The sequence below is a fragment of the Mixophyes fleayi genome, chromosome 5, assembly GCF_038048845.1.
Source record: "Mixophyes fleayi isolate aMixFle1 chromosome 5, aMixFle1.hap1, whole genome shotgun sequence".
NCBI classification, from domain to species: Eukaryota; Metazoa; Chordata; class Amphibia; order Anura; family Limnodynastidae; genus Mixophyes; species Mixophyes fleayi.
In genome coordinates, this window is record NC_134406.1 from 65,442,173 (window position 1) to 65,461,207 (window position 19,035).

General features: G+C 38.9%; 1 protein-coding gene across 1 annotated transcript in view; it reads left to right on the forward strand.

Annotated features, from left to right (window-relative positions):
• Positions 1 to 19,035, forward strand: part of KCNH8 (potassium voltage-gated channel subfamily H member 8) — a 325,816-nt gene that overhangs the window by 233,086 nt on the left and 73,695 nt on the right. Inside the window, exon 8 of the mRNA XM_075212321.1 lies at positions 14,619 to 14,816. Coding sequence (XP_075068422.1) covers positions 14,619 to 14,816 — 198 coding nt within the window. The remainder of the gene's footprint in view (positions 1 to 14,618; positions 14,817 to 19,035) is intronic.

Below are 19,035 nucleotides of genomic sequence, written 5' to 3' on the forward strand. Positions count from 1 at the left end.
ATCTGTATTGTACTAACACCATTATACCAGTGTCCATCATTGAACTTCAACTTGCCCCAACTTGCCCCACTTCTCCTATCCCTCCACTGGTGCACTTCAGTACTGGAGAGATGACATAATGCTCTGGCTCCACGTTACGCCCATGCTGCCAGGGCTCTATATACTCTCTATACAAACCAACAGTAGCTATAAATTGTGCTAAGAAGAAATCTCCACCTAACTTCTATTTGATGACACTAACAGGGGAGGAAAACATCTGAAAATGGATAGCTACTTTAAGCAGTATGGTGTCAAGGTGATCAATGCTTAAAGGGCCCGTAGTTCCATTCTCCTTCATTCCAAATTAACTGAGCTTTTAGGCCTAACATTGACATCTGTGTGAATCTAATCTGAAAATCTTCAAGATTGATTCATGCAAACATCAACATTTTTCATTTTCTTCCACCTATATTATTTTCTATATTTAGTTGTATATCTGATCCCTATATTTTGTATCACCAAAAACTTTATTTATAAAACATTGTCCTGGAATTGTATTTATAAAATCAGCAAATGAATCAATACTTTATTTTAAAGCAAAATATATATTTTAATCCCTAACAAATAATAAAAATAAATATTTGGCTTATTATAAACCATTAAATGTCAGAACAAAAAAAGACTAGATCCTTATCACACTACTTTCATCTTTTTTCCCTTCCTGTTTCTCTGGGTGTATTCACAAAGAAGAAACAAATAAGTCCGGGAAGTGGATTGTAACTGTGTCAAACACCATTGAATCTAAGGCTCTAAAAATCCACCCTAAAAGTAAGTGCCTTATTTTATCCTAATATTTGCATATACAGTTAATTAACAATTTGGCCAAATTAGATTTTATGATAAAACTGAAAACAGATTCATAGTACATTTTTTTGTGTTTAGAATTTTGTTTTACATTTTATATTTTAAAAGTAATATACAATAGTACAATCCCATAGTCATTTGTTAGTCCATACTCACTAAACATAATTTCTAAAAACACCCAAGTTATATTTATTTTAATAGAAAAGTTTTAATGTGCTTAATTTTTAAAAAACTGTTTGGTTTTAAAACAATACTCGATCATGTAAAGATTGACGCAGCACATTTTATAAATAAAACATAATTTAATATATATTTTTTTAATTTAAAAAGAAAGAATGAAAGTCAAACACTGGGGGAAAAACTTTTTTTTTATTTCTTCTTATTTTTTTACAGTTTTGTATTTCAAAAGTTTTAGTGTGAATATGACAGAGAATATAACATTACTATTCAAATGAATCCTTGTGTAAAACATCTGATAAGATTAGGTATGTTCATTAAAATAACTTCAATAAAATGACTTCTTTAAGCATTTGTTTTGAAGTACACGTTTCAGAGATAAATCATTTTGCCCAACTGTAGATATAAAACTTTGTTCATTAAATTTAAGTTTTGTATAGATATGTGAAGCATTACAAAAGTTAAGATTTATCCAGCAATATTGTTTTGCATTTTAAGAAAATAAGCATTCAAAGTTTTAATGTGGTGATCACTAGTAGATATTACAAAAATAAATGTAATGCATTAAAATAATGTTGCATCTATGCATTATGATCCTAAAAACAGCTTTCACACATATCAGTTTTAAAATGAAGGGAAATAACAGCCTCTTTGAATATTAACTTCTGCCTATATATTTTACTATTTAAAGAAAAACATAACATATATTATATATGCAAAAATATGTTATTTGCAAAACAACATAGTATAAAGACTAAAAAAATGATTTGACCACAGACATTTTTTTGTGGCTTTGAGTTTGTAAATAATCTTCCAGAGCATATATATAATTTACTGTTAAGGCTATGTTATATACTTTATTTGTTTATATGTTGTCTAATCCTGGTGAAAATGGATTCCATGATGACAGAGATCTGAGGCATATCCTGTAATAAATACTTGTGGTTATGTTGCATTGACATATCTGGGATATTTATGTAAATAAGTAACTTCAGAAAAAAGTTGTGCTTCCCATAGCGACCAATCACATTCTGTTGTTTTTTCTAGTAAGGTTCAGAAATCCTTACCGTATGTCTGACAGGTTGCTATGGGTTACATCTCTTGTTCTTTAAAGTTACCTGTAAAACAGTTTTTATGATTGTTCCCCAATATGATCTGTGAATATTCACTCCAAGTACCATTGTCCTGATTTGGACCATATGTAGAGGAAAGTAAATTAGATTCATGTGACAGTGGATTCTGATGAAATGCTGTGCAGTAGGTAAGATTCTAAAATAGAGATTACTGACTTACGTTAAGTGCCTAAGTGTAGACAGGAGTATAATTTGAACAGTTCAAGTATTTAGGAAGATAATGTGCAGTCTAGCCCAGTGGTTCCCAAACTTTTGCAGTTCGCGGCACCCTTAGAGTCTCCAAATTTTTTCAAGGCACCCCTCCAAAATAATTATTGAGCAGTCCTGTTTTAGAAGTAGTTGGGTCAAAAAAAATTAATAAGTATTTAGGTCAGGACAGAAATAGTTATTTAGTTGTATGCAAAAATGCCCCCTCTGCATCCAGACACTGCCTTCAGGCACTCTGCCCCCTCTGCATCCAGACACACTGCCCCCTCTGCATCCAGACACACTGCCCTCTCTCACACTGCCCCCTCTGTCACGCTGTCCCCCCTCCTCTGCTCTCTATCATGCTGTCCCCCCTCCACTGCCCCTATCACGCTGTGTCCCCCTCCACTGCCCCTCTCACGCTGTCCTCCTCCTCTGCCCCTCTCACGATGTCCCCCCTCCACTGCCCCTCTCACGATGTCCCCCTCTTCTGCCCCGCTGTCACTCTCCTCTGCCCCGCTGTCACTCTCCTCTGCCCCGCTGTCACACTCCTCTGCCCCTCTCACGCTGTGTCTCCCTCCACTGTCCCTCTCATGCTGTGTCCCCCTCCACTGCCCCTCTCACACTGTGTCCCCCTCCACTGCCCCTCTCACGCTGTGTCCCCCTCCACTGCCCCTCTCACGCTGTGTCCCCCTCCACTGCCCCTCTCATGCTGTGTCCCCCTCCACTGCCCCTCTCACACTGTGTCCCCCTCCACTGCCCCTCTCACGCTGTGTCCCCCTCCACTGCCCCTCTCACGCTGTGTCCCCCTCCACTGTCCCTCTCACGCTGTGTCCCCCTCCACTGCCCCTCTCACTCTGTGTCCCCCTCCACTGCCCCTCTCACGCTGTCCTCCTCCTCTGCCCCTGTCACGCTGCGTCCCCCTCCACTGCCACTCTCACAATGTCCTCCTCCTCTGCCCCGTCACGCTGTGTCCCCCTCCACTGCCCCTCTCACGATGTCCTCCTCCTCTGCCCCTTTCACGCTGTGTCCCCCTCCACTGCCCCTCTCCCGATGTCCCCCCTCCACTGCCCCTCTCACGATGTCCCCCCTCCACTGCCCCTCTCATGATGCCCCCCTTGCACTGCCCCTCTCACGATGTCCCCCTCCTCCTCCCCACTGTCACCCTCCTCTGCCCCGCTGTCACCCTCCTCTGCTGCGCTGTCACACTCCTCTGCTGCGCTGTCACCCTCCTCTGCCCTGCTGTCACACTCCTCTGCCCCACTGTCTGCCCCGCTGTCACACTCCTCTGCCCCTCTGTCTGCCCCGCTGTCACACTCCTCTGCTGCGCTGTCACCCTCCTCTGCCCTGCTGTCACACTCCTCTGCCCCGCTATCTGCCCGCTGTCTGCCCCGCTGTCACACTCCTCTGCCCCTCTGTCTGCCCCGCTGTCACACTCCTCTGCCCCTCTGTCTGCCTGCTGTCTGCCCCTCTGTCTGCCCCTCTGTCTGCCCCGCTGTCTGCCCCATTGTCTGCCCCACTGTCACGCTCCTCTGCCCCTCTGTCTGCCCCGCTGTCTGCCTGCTGTCTGCCCCGCTGTCACACTCCTCTGCCCCTCTGTCTGCCTGCTGTCTGCCCCTCTGTCTGCCCCTCTGTCTGCCCCGCTGTCTGCCCACTGTCTGCCCCGCTGTCACGCTCCTCTGCCCCTCTGTCTGCCCCGCTGTCTGCCTGCTGTCTGCCCCGCTGTCACACTCCTCTGCCCCGCTGTCTGCCCGCTGTCTGCCCCGCTGTCACACTCCTCTGCCCCTCTGTCTGCCCGCTGTCTGCCCCGCTGTCTGCCCCTCTGTCTGCCCCGCTGTCTGCCCCGCTGTCACACTCCTCTGACCCTCTATCTGCCCCGCTGTCTGCCCGCTGTCTGCCCCGCTGTCACACTCCTCTGCCCCTCTGTCTGCCCCTCTGTCTGCCCCTCTGTCTGCCCCACTGTCTGCCCCGCTGTCACACTCCTCTGCCCCTCTGTCTGCCCCGCTGTCTGCCCGCTGTCTGCCCCGCTGTCACACTCCTCTGCCCCGCTGTCTGCCCGCTTTCTGCCCTGCTGTCACACTCCCTCTCACTCCTCTGCCGCGAGTAAGCCATAGGAAAAAACAAAGAGCACATAAACTTACCATACCGCGCAGTGCCGGGACCCAGCAGGCTCCTCTCTCCCGCAGCTGTCACTGAATATCGACGTCAGTGACAGCTGCGGGAGAGAGGAGTCTGCTGGGTCCCGGCGCCGCGCGGATTGGTAAGTTTATGTTCTTTTTGTTTTTTCCTATGGCTGGCTCGCGGCACCCCAGTGGCAGCGCCCCTGGGAGCCGCGGCACACACACTTTGGGAACCGCCGGTCTAGCCAGTTATATAAAATAATTTATTATGTGTAACTGAGCTATCTAAGATACTCCAGCCACCAGATAATTGAATGTTTACTGAAAAGACATGTAACTGGAGAGTAAAATAAAATATATTCCAGGAATACTGAAACATTTGGCAAATAAGTCACTGTAAAAGGAAAATATACTTCTGGGCAATGTCGTTTATATCAGGCCTTTGAATCAATGGTCCATGACACAGACTTATACTGGCACAAAACATTCACCTATGAATAGCTTATTTTGACTTTGTGAATAATTTCACATGTTTCAGTGAAGGGATAGGTTGTTCTGATCAGCATGTTAAACAGTATAAGGACAACCTCAGTGAAAACAATGATAACAGTTAAGGAGATTTCAAAACTACATTCCCTATTTGCATATTGCTTTTGGGAGTATATGTGGGGCACAAACATAATATGGATTTGCATGTAACTATTATCTCAAACTTTCACTCAGGGTCTGTATTTGTCACTTTCAAGTGAATGCAATAAATATACAATTCCAAAAAGCACATACATATAACATAAAAGCATATGAGAGCAACTTGCCTCATTTCTATTCATTTGGATGAATAGAAAAATACATGTTAATGGATGAATAATGCTGCATTAGAAAAAGGGCAATGCAAAGCAGTACGCTCTCAACACATTGATATGAATGGTATCATACAAATTAACATATTCAAATTTTTCATTCTTTTCATTTCATATATGCATTCAAAGTACATTAGAACTAAGAGGAAAGTGGCTAGATGTGAATGAGACCTTTAAACTGAATTGATTGATAAAGGAAATTGTAGCTGAAGTGATGCGTTTTAAGCGAACGTCACCATTGTGACAAAACATATTGCATATTATTGCTGTTGGAAATTTAAATGGCATATCCTATGCAGTTTTGAAAAATATATTGTTAATAGTGTAGTACAAGTTAAAGCCTAATTGCAATGTGAAGCTATTAACGCATACTATACTTGAGAAAATAATCTTGTGAAAAATTTGTTCCCCTTTCTCTTTGTGTAGTCATTCTTGTTAACATGTCTTAGGTATTATTTAAATTAGCTTTTGCTCTTGGTAAAAAAGCCACTTACTTTTTAGCCATGTGATCGTTTTGTGGCTAAAGACTGGCATACTTTCTACAGTTTGAATATCTTACAAAAAGCATTGCACAGTAATCGTTACACGGGCAATAAAATTAGATGGTTAATTATATAGTTGCCAACCTTTGAAGATTGGCCTCTGGGAGTCTTGTTGTGGAGGTGGGCGTGAGAGGGGCGGTGCTCTGCAAATTGCCTCGCCCCCTGTGATGTAATGGCGCAAATGCATCCTTTTACCACACGGGCCAAAATGATCCGATTCCCGGAGAATCGCATCATAGAGGTTTGAAATCTGCCCACTTCACTAGGAAGTGGGCAGATGCGGGAGAATTGCCAGCTCTCCCAGGAGTCCTACCCAGAATTCAGGAGTCTCACAGACATTCCGGAAGAGTTGCCAAACATGGTTAATTATAATAAAAAACTTTTCTCATATGGCTGTGATGTTAGTGCAGATGTCTATGTTGTTTGTAGTAGGGAATTGTTAAAAATCAAAAAGATCAAAGAGAAGGAGATTAAGTAAATTATAAACACAATGAGGCATGTATTATTGTTAGAAAACAACTTGTAGGTAAAAACCTGTTTAGAACTTATGGTACCAACATTATGTGTCCCCACAAAAAAAGGTATTTTATGGTAAATAAATACATAAATGGACCTGAGTCATTAAGGAGAGCAAAGCAAACAAAAGGAAAAACATTGCACCTGGGCAAAACCATGTTGCATTGGAGGGGGGTAGTAAATTTAAAATATGAGGACAGATTTATAGTTGAGGTAGAGCATATCCTAGATCAACTTTAACTTTCAGTGTAAAAATAAAGTTATCAATTATTTGTGTGCTACATCATCATCATCATTTATTTATTTATATACCGCCACATGACAAAAAGTAAGTATTTTCTTTATGTGCAAAATAATAAACTAATTTCCACCCCTTGTATTGTAACATGGTTTTGTCCATAATCACATTTACTCCTTTTTTTTGCCTTGCTTTCCTTAATGACTCAGGCTCAAATATGTTTTTCTCTTCATAGCTCTATGTCAGAATATTTATTCAAAAAAATAGACACCTATCTGCAGAGCTGGGTTAAGGCTTTTGGGACCTGAGCACTTAAGACAGGGAGCACTTAAGGTTTAACATTGACGACACATTGCCATCATGCATGAAAAAGGAGAAAAACTGTGTTTATCTCATCTCTCTCATTGCCCCCTTCAAATCTCACCAATTGCCCCCTCCATGTTGCTGTCATTGCTTCCCAGTCAATATAGTTCTCATTACAGCTCCCTCCCTATAGTTTTCATTATGAGCTCCTCCCTATAAATCTTATTGCCTCCCCTCCATATAGTTGTCATTTACACAAATCCCTATAGTACGCATTACCGCCATCTCCCTATAGTTCTCATTGCCTCCACCTCCCTATAGTTCTCGTTGCCTCTCCCCCCCCATAGCTCTCATTACAGATCCCTCCATATAGCTCTCATTATGGTCAACTCCCTATAATTCTCATTGCCCCCTCCCTCTATAAAGTTCTCATTACCACCAAATTCCTATAGTTCTCTTTGCAGCCCCTCCCTATACTTTGCAATACTGCCCCCTCCCTATAGCTCTCATCGTCTCCCCTTCCATCTAGTTCTCATTAATGCCAATCCCTCTATATAGTTCTCATTACAGCCAACTGCCTTTAGTTCTCATTGCAGCCCCCTCCCTATAGTTCACATTAAAGCCCCCTCCCTATAGACCACATTACAGCCCCTCCATATAGTTCTCATTACAACCCCTCCTATAGTAATCATTACAGCCCCTCCCTATAGTAATCATTATAGCTCCCTCCATATAGTTATCATTACACCCCCTCTCTATAGTTATCATTACTGCACCCTTCCTATAGTTATCATTACAGCCCCTTCCAGAGAGATATCATTACAGCCCCCATCCTATAGTTTTCATTGCAGCATCCTCCCTATAGATATAATTACACATAGCTCCCTTCACATAGCTGTCTTGTCACATTTTACTTACCAATAATAGTTCTCATTATAGCACCCTTCCTGTATCTCACATTACAGTTCCTCCCTATTGTTCTCATTGCAACCCCCTCATATAGTAATCATTATAGTTTCCTGCAATAACATGTTATTATAGCTCCCTTACTATAGTTATCATTGCAGCCGCCTCCTATAGATATCATTCTACCATCCTCAAATAGATGTCTTTACTGCCCCATCATATAGTTAGCATTGCAGCATTCTCCATATAGATATTATTACAGCCCCCATTCTATGGTTATCATTGCAGCATCCTCCCTATAGATATCATTATACCTCCCTCCATATAGCTGTCTTCACATTTTACTTACCTTTAATTTTTGAGACCGTCTGCGCTGTTCTGTTGCTCTGTGTTTCCTGCTCTCTCCATGCTTCTCAGACACAACATTATGTGTCCCCACAGGAAACAGTATTTTATGGTAAATAAATACATAAATATATTTTTCTCTGCATAGCTGTATGTCAGAACAAAATCTTTAAACAAAGAGACAGCTATCTGCAGAGTTAGATTTAGGCTTTGGTTGACCAGGGGCGCTAAAAACAAGGAGTGTCCTAATGGTCTAACTTTTAGAGTGCAGTTTCATCATTCATGAAAAAGAAAAAAACTTTGTTAGTGTTACTCTATTCTCTCTCTCGTTGCCCCCTCCAAATATCACCAATTGTTCACTCCATATATCTGTAATTGCAGCTCCCTCCCAATAGTTCTCATTGCTGCCCTCTGCCTATAGTTCTAATTTCTGCTTCCTCCCTATAGTTCTCATTGCAGCTCTATCCCTATGGTTTTCATTGTCTACCCCTCCCTATAGTTCTCATTACAGCTCTTCCCTATAGTTCTCATTACAGAACCTTCCCTATAATTCTCATTACCACTAACTCCCTATAGTTCTCATTATTGTCAACTTCATATAGTTCTCATTATTGTCAACTTCATATAGTTCTCATTATTGTCAACTTCATATAGTTCTCATTGTAGCCCCATCCCTATAGTTCTCATTAAAGCCCCTTCCCTATAGTTTTCATTACATCCCCCTCCATATAGCTCTCATTACAGCACCCTGCCTATAGTTATCATTACAGCCCCCTCCCTAAAGTTACCATTACAGCCCTTTCTATAAAGATATCATTACAGCCCACTCTATATAAAACTATAGCCCCTTCCATACAGATAATATTACAGCCCCCTCCCTATAGTTATCATTACAACACCCTCCTTATAGATATCATTGCAGCCCCCTCCTTATAGATATCATTACAGCCCCCTTCCTATAGTTATTATTACAGCCCCCTCCCTAAAGTTATAATCACAGTCCCTTCTATATAGATTTAATTACATCCCTCTCTATATTAAACTATAGCCCCTTCCATATAGATATTATTACAGCCCTCTCCATATAATTTTCTTTATAGCCTCATCCCTACAGATATCATTAACAGCCCTCTCCATATAGCAGTCTCATCACATTTTACTCACCTTTCGCTGTTGCATGAGGCTATAACTGTCTCCAGTGGTAGGGGCTAGGGAAAGGGCCCTGACAGAGGGCAGGTGCACATGCCCCCTGTGCCCCACACCCTTAATCTGGCTCTGCCTATTTGTTATAATACACTAACTAAATTCAAGACTTCCCAGTGAAAATAACTACAGATAGAAATACATTTTGACCATTTATCCAAATTAAGGAGTTTGCTTGCTAGATAAGATACGAGTGTACAATTTTAAAAAAATAACATTGTACCTTCTGGCTTTAATAGGTTTACTGATTTGTAAGATGCCTTTTTAGCCCTTAATGAATGGTTATGGAAAGCTTATAGTTTGAACGGTTGCAAAAATAAACCCTCTAAATTTGAAATGTGTTTGTCTGGAGACCAGTGCAATACTTAACATGGGAAGCTGATTAAGCCAATCTACCAGATTCTCTGACATGATGGTGGCAAAACAGTGGCTAGTTATTCAATAATGTTCTCTTTGTTTTTCTATAAAGGAGACTGCTGTATGTCATGGTATGGCATTGAACACCTAGTAGAATACATTGCTTTGACCCCAATCAGACCCGTTATTTTTTCCTGAATTTTGACCCTATAACAGATAGAGCATGTTTGTTTTTGATAAACAGCAAGACTGAGTGTCTGTCATTGAGCACATCAATCAAACCATTTGCAGTTAACAGCACCCTTGATAAACAAAGGAGCTAACAATAACAACAGTTGGAGCGTGAATTATGATACGATCGAGTGCATACTCCATGGTTCACAAATGCCTACCTCCCACATTATCTCATTCTCACAAATATAAGGCAACTTAAACTTGTGGAAACCAGTGGTGGTAAATGAAACAGTAGTGCTTAGTGGTATCACACCAAAAACAAGGCTGTTTCAAGGATCTAATGGACTACCATTTCAATTCAGCTGCTGGACCCAGATATCTCAGTTGCCAAAGTATTTTCTTGTCTCTATTCAGCAAGGACTCACTGAATACAATTATGATTTGTGTTGCCATCTTTTTGGCTCCTGAACCTCATCTTCTCCTGCTTCTGCGTCATCTCTAGTTTATCCAACTTGGCTTTCCCATTTTGTCTGACTACAACCTTTTTTCCTTCAGTCTCACCTTACCTCATGCTATACCTGCACCCAAATTCCCCTCTCTGCTCCTTTCAGCACCGTTTCTCACCATCTCCTCTTTCACACCCTTCACTCCATTGGCCTTTGTGACACAGTTCCTCCCTGGGTCATTTTCTATCAATTCAACCACTCCTGCTGCATCTCTACATTTGACATATGTTTCCCTCCATTTCTACTAGCCCTCTGCTTTTCTCACTCTACAACTCTTCTATTGGAGAATTATCTTAGTCTGCGTCCACTACCACCTGCTGACAACACCCAAATCTTCTTTTCATCCCATAACCTCCTCCTTCTCTACTATCTTGTAGCTACCTAAACCTCAACAGAGATAACCAGTTTCCCTCCTCTCAGAGTCATCACCTTCTCTCAACTTTCCCTCACCATCAACAACACCACCACCACAATTTATGCATTCACCCAAACCCACTTACTCATTGCATCCAATCTCTCTCCCAGCAATATTGCCTCCATCTTCGACATATTGCTAGAATACATTCTTTGGTTACCAAAGATGAAAGCAAAACTCTTCTCCAATCTTTCATCATCTCCTGCCTTGACATACTGTACCCTACTCCTACCTAGCCTTCCCCTCACTCATCTATCGCTATTTCAATCTGCTCTAATTGCCACAAAAAGCATGATCTTTCCACTCCATATATGCTGCACACTCTGCCAACTTCTAAACTGTCTCCCATATTCTCCAGAATTCAATTGAAATTATTTACCCTCACATAAAAAGCCCTCAAAATCACCCCTTTATATATCTCAAACTTCATCTTCAAATACTCTGCCTCACATTGTACTTTTATGGAAGGGATTTCCTTTCATGCTCTTCAATACCTACTCAAGCTATCCTGCAGTTTTCAAATCTTTCAACTCTCACTGAACACCCACTTCTTTATTAGATGTTACCATACTCACTCTGGTACATCCTCACAACTATCCCAATATCCATTCTGAAATATGTTCTTGTCTCAACTGTGCCCTTTTTCCACTAGATTGTAAGTTCATTCATGAAAATGACTCACCTTACCCTTTGATTTCAGGTCTGCACTGATATTGTCTACCTTGCAATGTTAGAAAAATGAATAGTTTCAGCAAGCCAGCAAGCCATAATGTAGTCTGCTTTAAACTTAAAAATCAAAAGCTCTCTTTACCATAAGCAACTAAAAACCAAACTGTCTTTCAAAAATAAACTTGCTGATTTTTTTACACAATCATTAGTTGTTCTAATTACCATTCTTATGTATTAGATTGAAAAACTTAAACAGATTCTTTATGAGACTACAAATTTCAGCATTTTTGTTAACGGAATTTAAAAGTAAAACCTTTTGCCCACTAGGTTGAAATGTTTTACATTGCTGTTGGGTGACTGTAGCCCAATTTAAAATAAAGCCTCCATTAGATGGCAAATTTAATTCATTCTTCTGGTTCTGCTGCATGTCAAATTAGCTGCATCACTTTGGATAGTGGGCCTTTTCAGTTGAAGGCAATGTGTTATAGAAAAACCCTCAAATGCCTAGCACAAAGTTCCTAGCACCCCAAATGTTAAATGTTACACGCATCTATTTAATTTAAATGTTACACGCATCTATTTAATTTAAATGTTACACGCATCTATTTAATACGGGTGTAAGTACAGTCAGCTCTATGTAGCTTATAATGTTGCGTTTGTGAGGTGGTCATTATAAAGACTGTAAATGAAAGGAAATTATATAAATACTATTGTAAGAACAAAAACTTAATCTTAAAATTACTTGATTTTACCAAATATACATTTTTGGGTAAAATCCCAAATCAAAAGCTAAACCAAAAACATCCGATTGGTGTGGATAAATGCAAAACAATGTTTCTAGTGTCAAAAAGAAAAAATATTATTTTTCGCTCATCTCTAACAAAAATTATGGTTTAGAGTGCTGAACTGAGCATTTTTAATGCATGAATAAAAGAATGTAATAAAAAATCAACCCATTAAAACCTAAATTTGAATGACTTAAAATACTTTATAAAAGCTACATTTGAAACTTTAAAGCAACAAAGGTGACTTTGATAATATAGTTTTTTGTTACTGTACATTATCTTTCTAGTACTACCCATTGTTTTGTACTTACTAAACAGTTAATCATATTGATTCTCTCAAGTATTTAATAGATGCCAACTGTCCTTAACTTCCATGAACAGGATTTAAGAACTTGTACCTGCAATTCTTTGCCGCTTTGTCACTAATTTCTCTTATTCTGTATACAATTTTCATGACCTGTTCTTTCGTAGGCTTAATGGCCAAGTTAATGTCTATAACAAATTAGCATTTTAAATGTTAATATTTAATGAATATATTTCTTAAAAGGTCTGCACTAAGATCATACTGCTAGCTACCGAACGAGAGTTAATATACCCTATCATATAAGTTGGATTGGAATAAGTAAGGGCCCATCTTTTTATTCCTAAGGAGTTTTTAACATTCAGTATTTATTGATTCAGTCCAATTTGTCATACATATTATATTGACATTGTACAGTAATATTTGTTATTGGGAATAGTAAAAAATGTCAAGCAAGTAAAGCCACCATTTGACATTAATATATTGTGAATCAAAGGCTGTTTCTTACTAGCTGGGTAATTATCTGAAACAACTGGTGTTTATAGTTAATCAAATATGTCCTCAGCGCTCTTTTCTATTCCTCTGCAGCAAGTTGCAATATTAGCAGTTAGCTTCCCTGAGTCAGCAGTGTCAATGACAGGACTGTTAGAACTGTTCTGCAGAAATGCACTATATGTATCGTTGATTTATACACCGGGACAGCATAAGTGATTTCACAGCAGTTAAAATGTCAGTTTTTGATCTGTATAAAGCAGGGTACACACTAATGCAATTATTGTGCAAATCACATTAAAAATGACCATTTGGTCAGATATTGCAAGAGCACGATCCTGTTTTATTGTACCAAAACACATCACATTTTATTTTCTAAACTTTCTAAAAATCACGATCCACAATGGAACGATGTCAGGCAAATGTGGAAGTCTGTATGCATTCATGGCCAGCAGCACAGGGAGATATCTGTAGAGTGTACAGAGCCTCGAACTTCTCAGCAGATCGTAAAGAGAGTTGCAGATCTCAGATTTGAATGTAAATGATGTAGATGTATACGCATGAATCTGCATAATTATCGGGACTTTCAGTCGTTGGTAAAATCGTTACAGAATTTACATCTGGAGTAAAATTGCAATAGTGTGTACCCAGCTTAATATGCCATTGTTAGCAGTGTGATTGGGAGTAAGGTAAACCTTGCACTTTTTAACAGAGCTGTAATTGAATGTCATGTTAACACTGAACAATGTATTTTAACTTCATGGTTCATATGTGAACATTTTCATTTTGGGGTTAAAGTGATCACTCAAAGTGCAACTTCTTCACTAATCACCTTTCAAGAAGCCATCATACTACTTGTATGTTCATACTGATTACTCTGTTTAGAACTTTTAGATGAAAATGACACTGTTTACAATTAATTAAACACACAGCTTGTTTAGTTCCATCATGTCAAAAAGATGATGCATTCAATTATACTTTCATGTACCATTGCTTTTGTCATAAATTTATGCTGCCATTTAAATCATATAAAAAAATCCATGAGTTCTACAGATTAGTTTAGTGGCTCATATTGTAATGTTGTGTCATAGTATTTAGAGTCAGAATTGTAGCATAAACTTCATTGGCCTGATTCATTAAGGAGTGCAAAGCAAAAAAAAGGAGTAACATTGCACTTTGGTAAAACCAGGTTGCATTGGAAAGGGAGGTAAATTTTAAAATGTGATGACAAATTTATAGTTGGGGTTGGGCATGACCTAGATCAACTTTATCAGTGAAAAAATTAAGCTATCAAGTATTTGTGTGTTACATGAAAATGCAGCCAGTATTTAACTTATGTGAAAAATAATAAACTAACATGCACCCCTTGAATTGTAACATGGTTTGTCCTGGAGAAAATGTACTCAGTTTTTGTCTTTCCTTAATGAATCAGGCCCCATGTCTGTAATGTTACATTTCTATTGATGATGTATAAAACATATCTAGGTTTGCGTTATTGATATAAATATTGATTATGTTAATTATTGTGTTGTTATTTCTATTAACAGGTTGGCTTCATGAACTAGGAAAAAGACTGGAATCACCATTTTATAGCAATAATACACAAGGTGGTCCTACCATCCGAAGCACATATATTGCATCTCTATATTTTACACTCAGCAGTCTAACCAGTGTTGGATTTGGAAATGTTTCTGCTAACACTGATGCAGAGAAGATCTTCTCTATATGTATTATGTTAATTGGAGGTAATACATTTTCTTCTAAAATTACAATGTATACTTACAAAAGCATATCATACATTTATAGCATACAGTAAATTGTTCATATGGCAAAGATATTAAAATCACAACAACCTATATAATTATACTATATTTTTCAAGGTATGAAATTGAATTTCCCATGAGCTGCCAAATAATGAATGTGCAACTCTAGCAATACATTTTTAACATTTATGTTTTTCAAAATGTAAATGTCTAATTTACTAAGTAATATCATATTTACATAGACTATCAGAAAAGAATATAATGTATTACTGGATAGTTGCTCTATTTTACTCAACATGAATGTGTTGCGTATATAAATAGAACAAGCAGGCTGGATACTTAAAAGGAAATTATATGGTTTACCCCATTAAGTTTAAGTATAAATACTTATGCATGAACATTTTCAATTTATCCAGTGCTCCATAAATCAGCATGAAAAATCAATTAGTAACAAATATAAATAAGAGTCATGCATCAGACTATATATAATTTTATTATCAATACAGAAAACAGCACACTTTCTAAATAATATTAATTTAAAAGTAAGCAATGCTAGTCTGTAAAATATCTAATTAAGCCATTTTCAATTTTCATTATTTGAATTTACAGGTCTAAATTATGTAACATAATTATTCTTGTGCATGAATATACAACCTTTAAAGGTTAACTAGCAGAGCAACAATAAACATGTTTTGATATGTTTATATTGGTTATTAGTATGACAAAGCAAGATGATTTCTAATCTTTCTTGATAAATTATGCAAAAATTGTGTTTTCAAATTATCCAAGCGTTTGATAAAACATGAAATCAAGTCTGCCCAAAAGGTCAAATTACTACAGCTTAAATTGCCCCAAATTGCCTACTATGTGCACTCCACATTTTGAAATAGCGCAGGGCGGTTGCAATATTAAGCTACTTGTCTTTTTCCATCTAAATGTAGCCTTGAAAGCATATAGTGAACTGTTCTTCCTAAAGTGTACATGCCATATATGTCTAAAAAATTGTGACATTAACTGTAAAGTCTGATAAGGCACAATGTCTTACAAAGTCTTGTAAAGTAAATATAAAGTTGTTTATTTTATTCACATTAGATGTTGACAGTTCTCAGTTCATGCTGTGGAAGCAACCTCCATTGTTGCAGTTAAAATAACAAGTTTAATCTTTACAGGCAGATATCTTAGGTAGTGACACACATGCCAGGGCATTTATATGTTCCACTTGTGATTGTGACTGTGCAGTCACTGGGATTTGGGGTTTGGTCTGACTTGTCAGCATTTCCCTTTTGTTCTTTCACTATCTTTTTGCAATTTGATTCTGATACCCTTTATGGTAGTATGCCTCTTCAGTAGTACCTGGTATGGTCCTTTCCACTTCAGGTCGAGGGCTCCTTTCTTTAGGAACTATTCAACAAGAGCCAAATCTCCAGGCTGCATGGTATGACGCTACACATCTGGTTCATTGGGGAGGGAGTCAACAAACTGTTTATGGTTGAAGATAAGAGTGTTTTTTTAACTCTTGTCCAACTTGAAGAGATACTTGATCTGGGACTATGGGATTCAGTCCAATATTACCCTCTTCCTACAGGGTTTCATAAGGTGATAGTTGCACCATAGGTAAGGCACCAGGCCAATCCAAGCTTGTTTGCTATTGGACCTTAGCAAGTTTGTTTTTAATACTTCCGTTGTATCTCTCCACCTGACCGCTAGTTTGTGGATGGTAAGGAGTATGAGTTTGTTGTTTTATACCTAAGGATTGACACTTGATTAATGTGACCTGAACAGTAGGGGAAAGAACAAAAGGTAGTCCATATCTGCAAACAAAGTCAGTTAACGGTTTATATAGAGTTACCTATGCAATGGTCTCTGCACATGTTAATGCTTCAACCAATCCATAAAATAAATAAATACATACCAATACATAATAAAAATGTTTTACTTTAGGAAGCTAAATGAAGTCAAGCTGCAATAAATCTAAGGGACATTGAGTTTGTGGTAGGTGACCAAATGCTAACACTGCTGCAAGTTTGCATGGGGTATTTTACAAGCATGTGTGGCATGACCTGCAAAAGATTTGGGCAATGGAATCACCCTAGGAGCAAACAAATAATTGGTCATCTAATAATCATTCCATCCTTATCACTGTGAAAAACAAAATGAGCTGCAACTGCTTATAACTTAAGCAGTATTTTTGGACACACTGCTCATCCTACAGGTTTCTAGAAGCAATTTTGTTGCATCCTTTAGATACCCTATTTTCCTTTTGTTGTTTAAAATAGGGTCTTCAGAATTAATAATTAAAACAATATAAAATGTTCTTGTTAGTACTTTACTAATAATTCAACAACGAGAATACTACATTTGACAGGTCTCCCACACTATTACAGTGGAATCAGAGAAAGATCTGGGGGTAAATATATCAAGCTGAGAGTTTTCCGGCGGGATTGAAAAACCAAACAGATTCTAGCTATCATTTATTTAGTACATTCTACAAAATGATAGCTAGAATCTGATTGGTTGCTATAGGCAACATCTCCATTTTTTCAAACCCGCAGGCAAACTCTCAGCTTGATACATTTACCTCCTGATCATTCTCACAAGGACCCAATGATTGGTTGTACATGTCTCTTGAGCATATGTTCCTTTTCCCATTATTCCCTGCAATTCTAAAGTGTATTTTATGTTAAACAAATACTTCCATTAATTTAATATTTTCTAATAAAACTATGAAAATATCTAATGTAACTCATTAGTTATCATCACATATGTATTTATAGTAGCAGAAATGAAATCTCTGAATTTTTAACAAACATTGTATTTTTTACATGAACCACAATGTTATTTTCATATAAAATATCAATAGCAATAATAATTATTTCAACATATGGCATACAATTAAAACATTGGAGGTACGTTACTGGGCTCTTGACCACAAGGCAGTTCATAAAAAAACCTATCTGCATTACGGGGTATATGCCAAGAAACACATATGTCAGCATCCACAAACATAATTTTCCCAGTTACCATTGTTATCTTTCCTTATAAAATATGACTAATTATTCTTGCACTGGGAAAAAATAAGCAAGGACAACCAGAAAAATTTGTAAATGCCCTACGATGCAATTTTATTTTTCTCTAATTTAATATGATCTTCTTATTTAACTGCTGACAGGTATAGAGAGAGCTTGGTGTTTAAAACTCAACTTAATGCTGGGTGGGATTCCTTGTTCTATGACGGTATTAGAATTGATAAAGGTACAGCTCTTTGTTCTTTGACTTCATTGCTGGACTGGACTGGGTGTTCCCCACCCTTGTATCCCTCTGACTTTGTGCTCCTGTAGGAGAGGTGGATTGTAGTATTCATTTTATGTTTTTGAACAAAAAAAACACAACTCTAAAGGGTAGATTCAATTGGATGCTAGGAGATGCAGTGTGCTTCCAGAACAGTCTGTTAAGATGCATCGCATCAGAGTTTTTGTCATGAAGGCAAAGAACATCTTAGGTCTGCCTGACTTGACTCTACCCAGAGGCACGGAGTCTAATGGAGCAGATGGTCTTCGCCAGGACCACAGAAAGAAGGTATGGACTTTTCTGTCTCTGCTCCGCAGGTCGCAGCCCCCTGAGAGAGCACTAGGTGAGACTCGTAAAGAGAAACATGTTAACGGTGGTAGATGAAGCAGGATCGTTTGTAGGGTATCTTATGGCCTCAGTGGGCAACAGAGCAGATTACAGGATAGCGTGCACACAAGTATGTAACCTCTGCAGAGAGTGGAACAGGATGCTGATAGTCTGCAGAAAGATAAGTTACCACTGCATCCAATGGAACAGGATGCTGATAGTCTGCAGACAGATAAGTTACCACTGCATCCAATGGAACAGGATGCTGATAGTCTGCGGACAGGTAAGTAAACACTGCAGACAATGATACAGGATGCTGATCAGCCTGCGGACAGGTAAGTGCTTGAGAGCGTAGGGAGCCAGGTCAAAGTACTACCAAGGGAATGACTTGAAGATCAGGCACTGGGCAACAGGAGCAGGTGCATTAAACATCCTGCCCCAGATAATTAGCAGATCAATGGATGAGGACCATGCAGGTCTATGCATGTGCAGATCCAATACCAAGATGGCAGGGAATACTGGGAATCACGGCTATCACCGCCTAAGAGGACAGCGGCAGGGACCAGGAAAGTTTGCAGGACTTTTT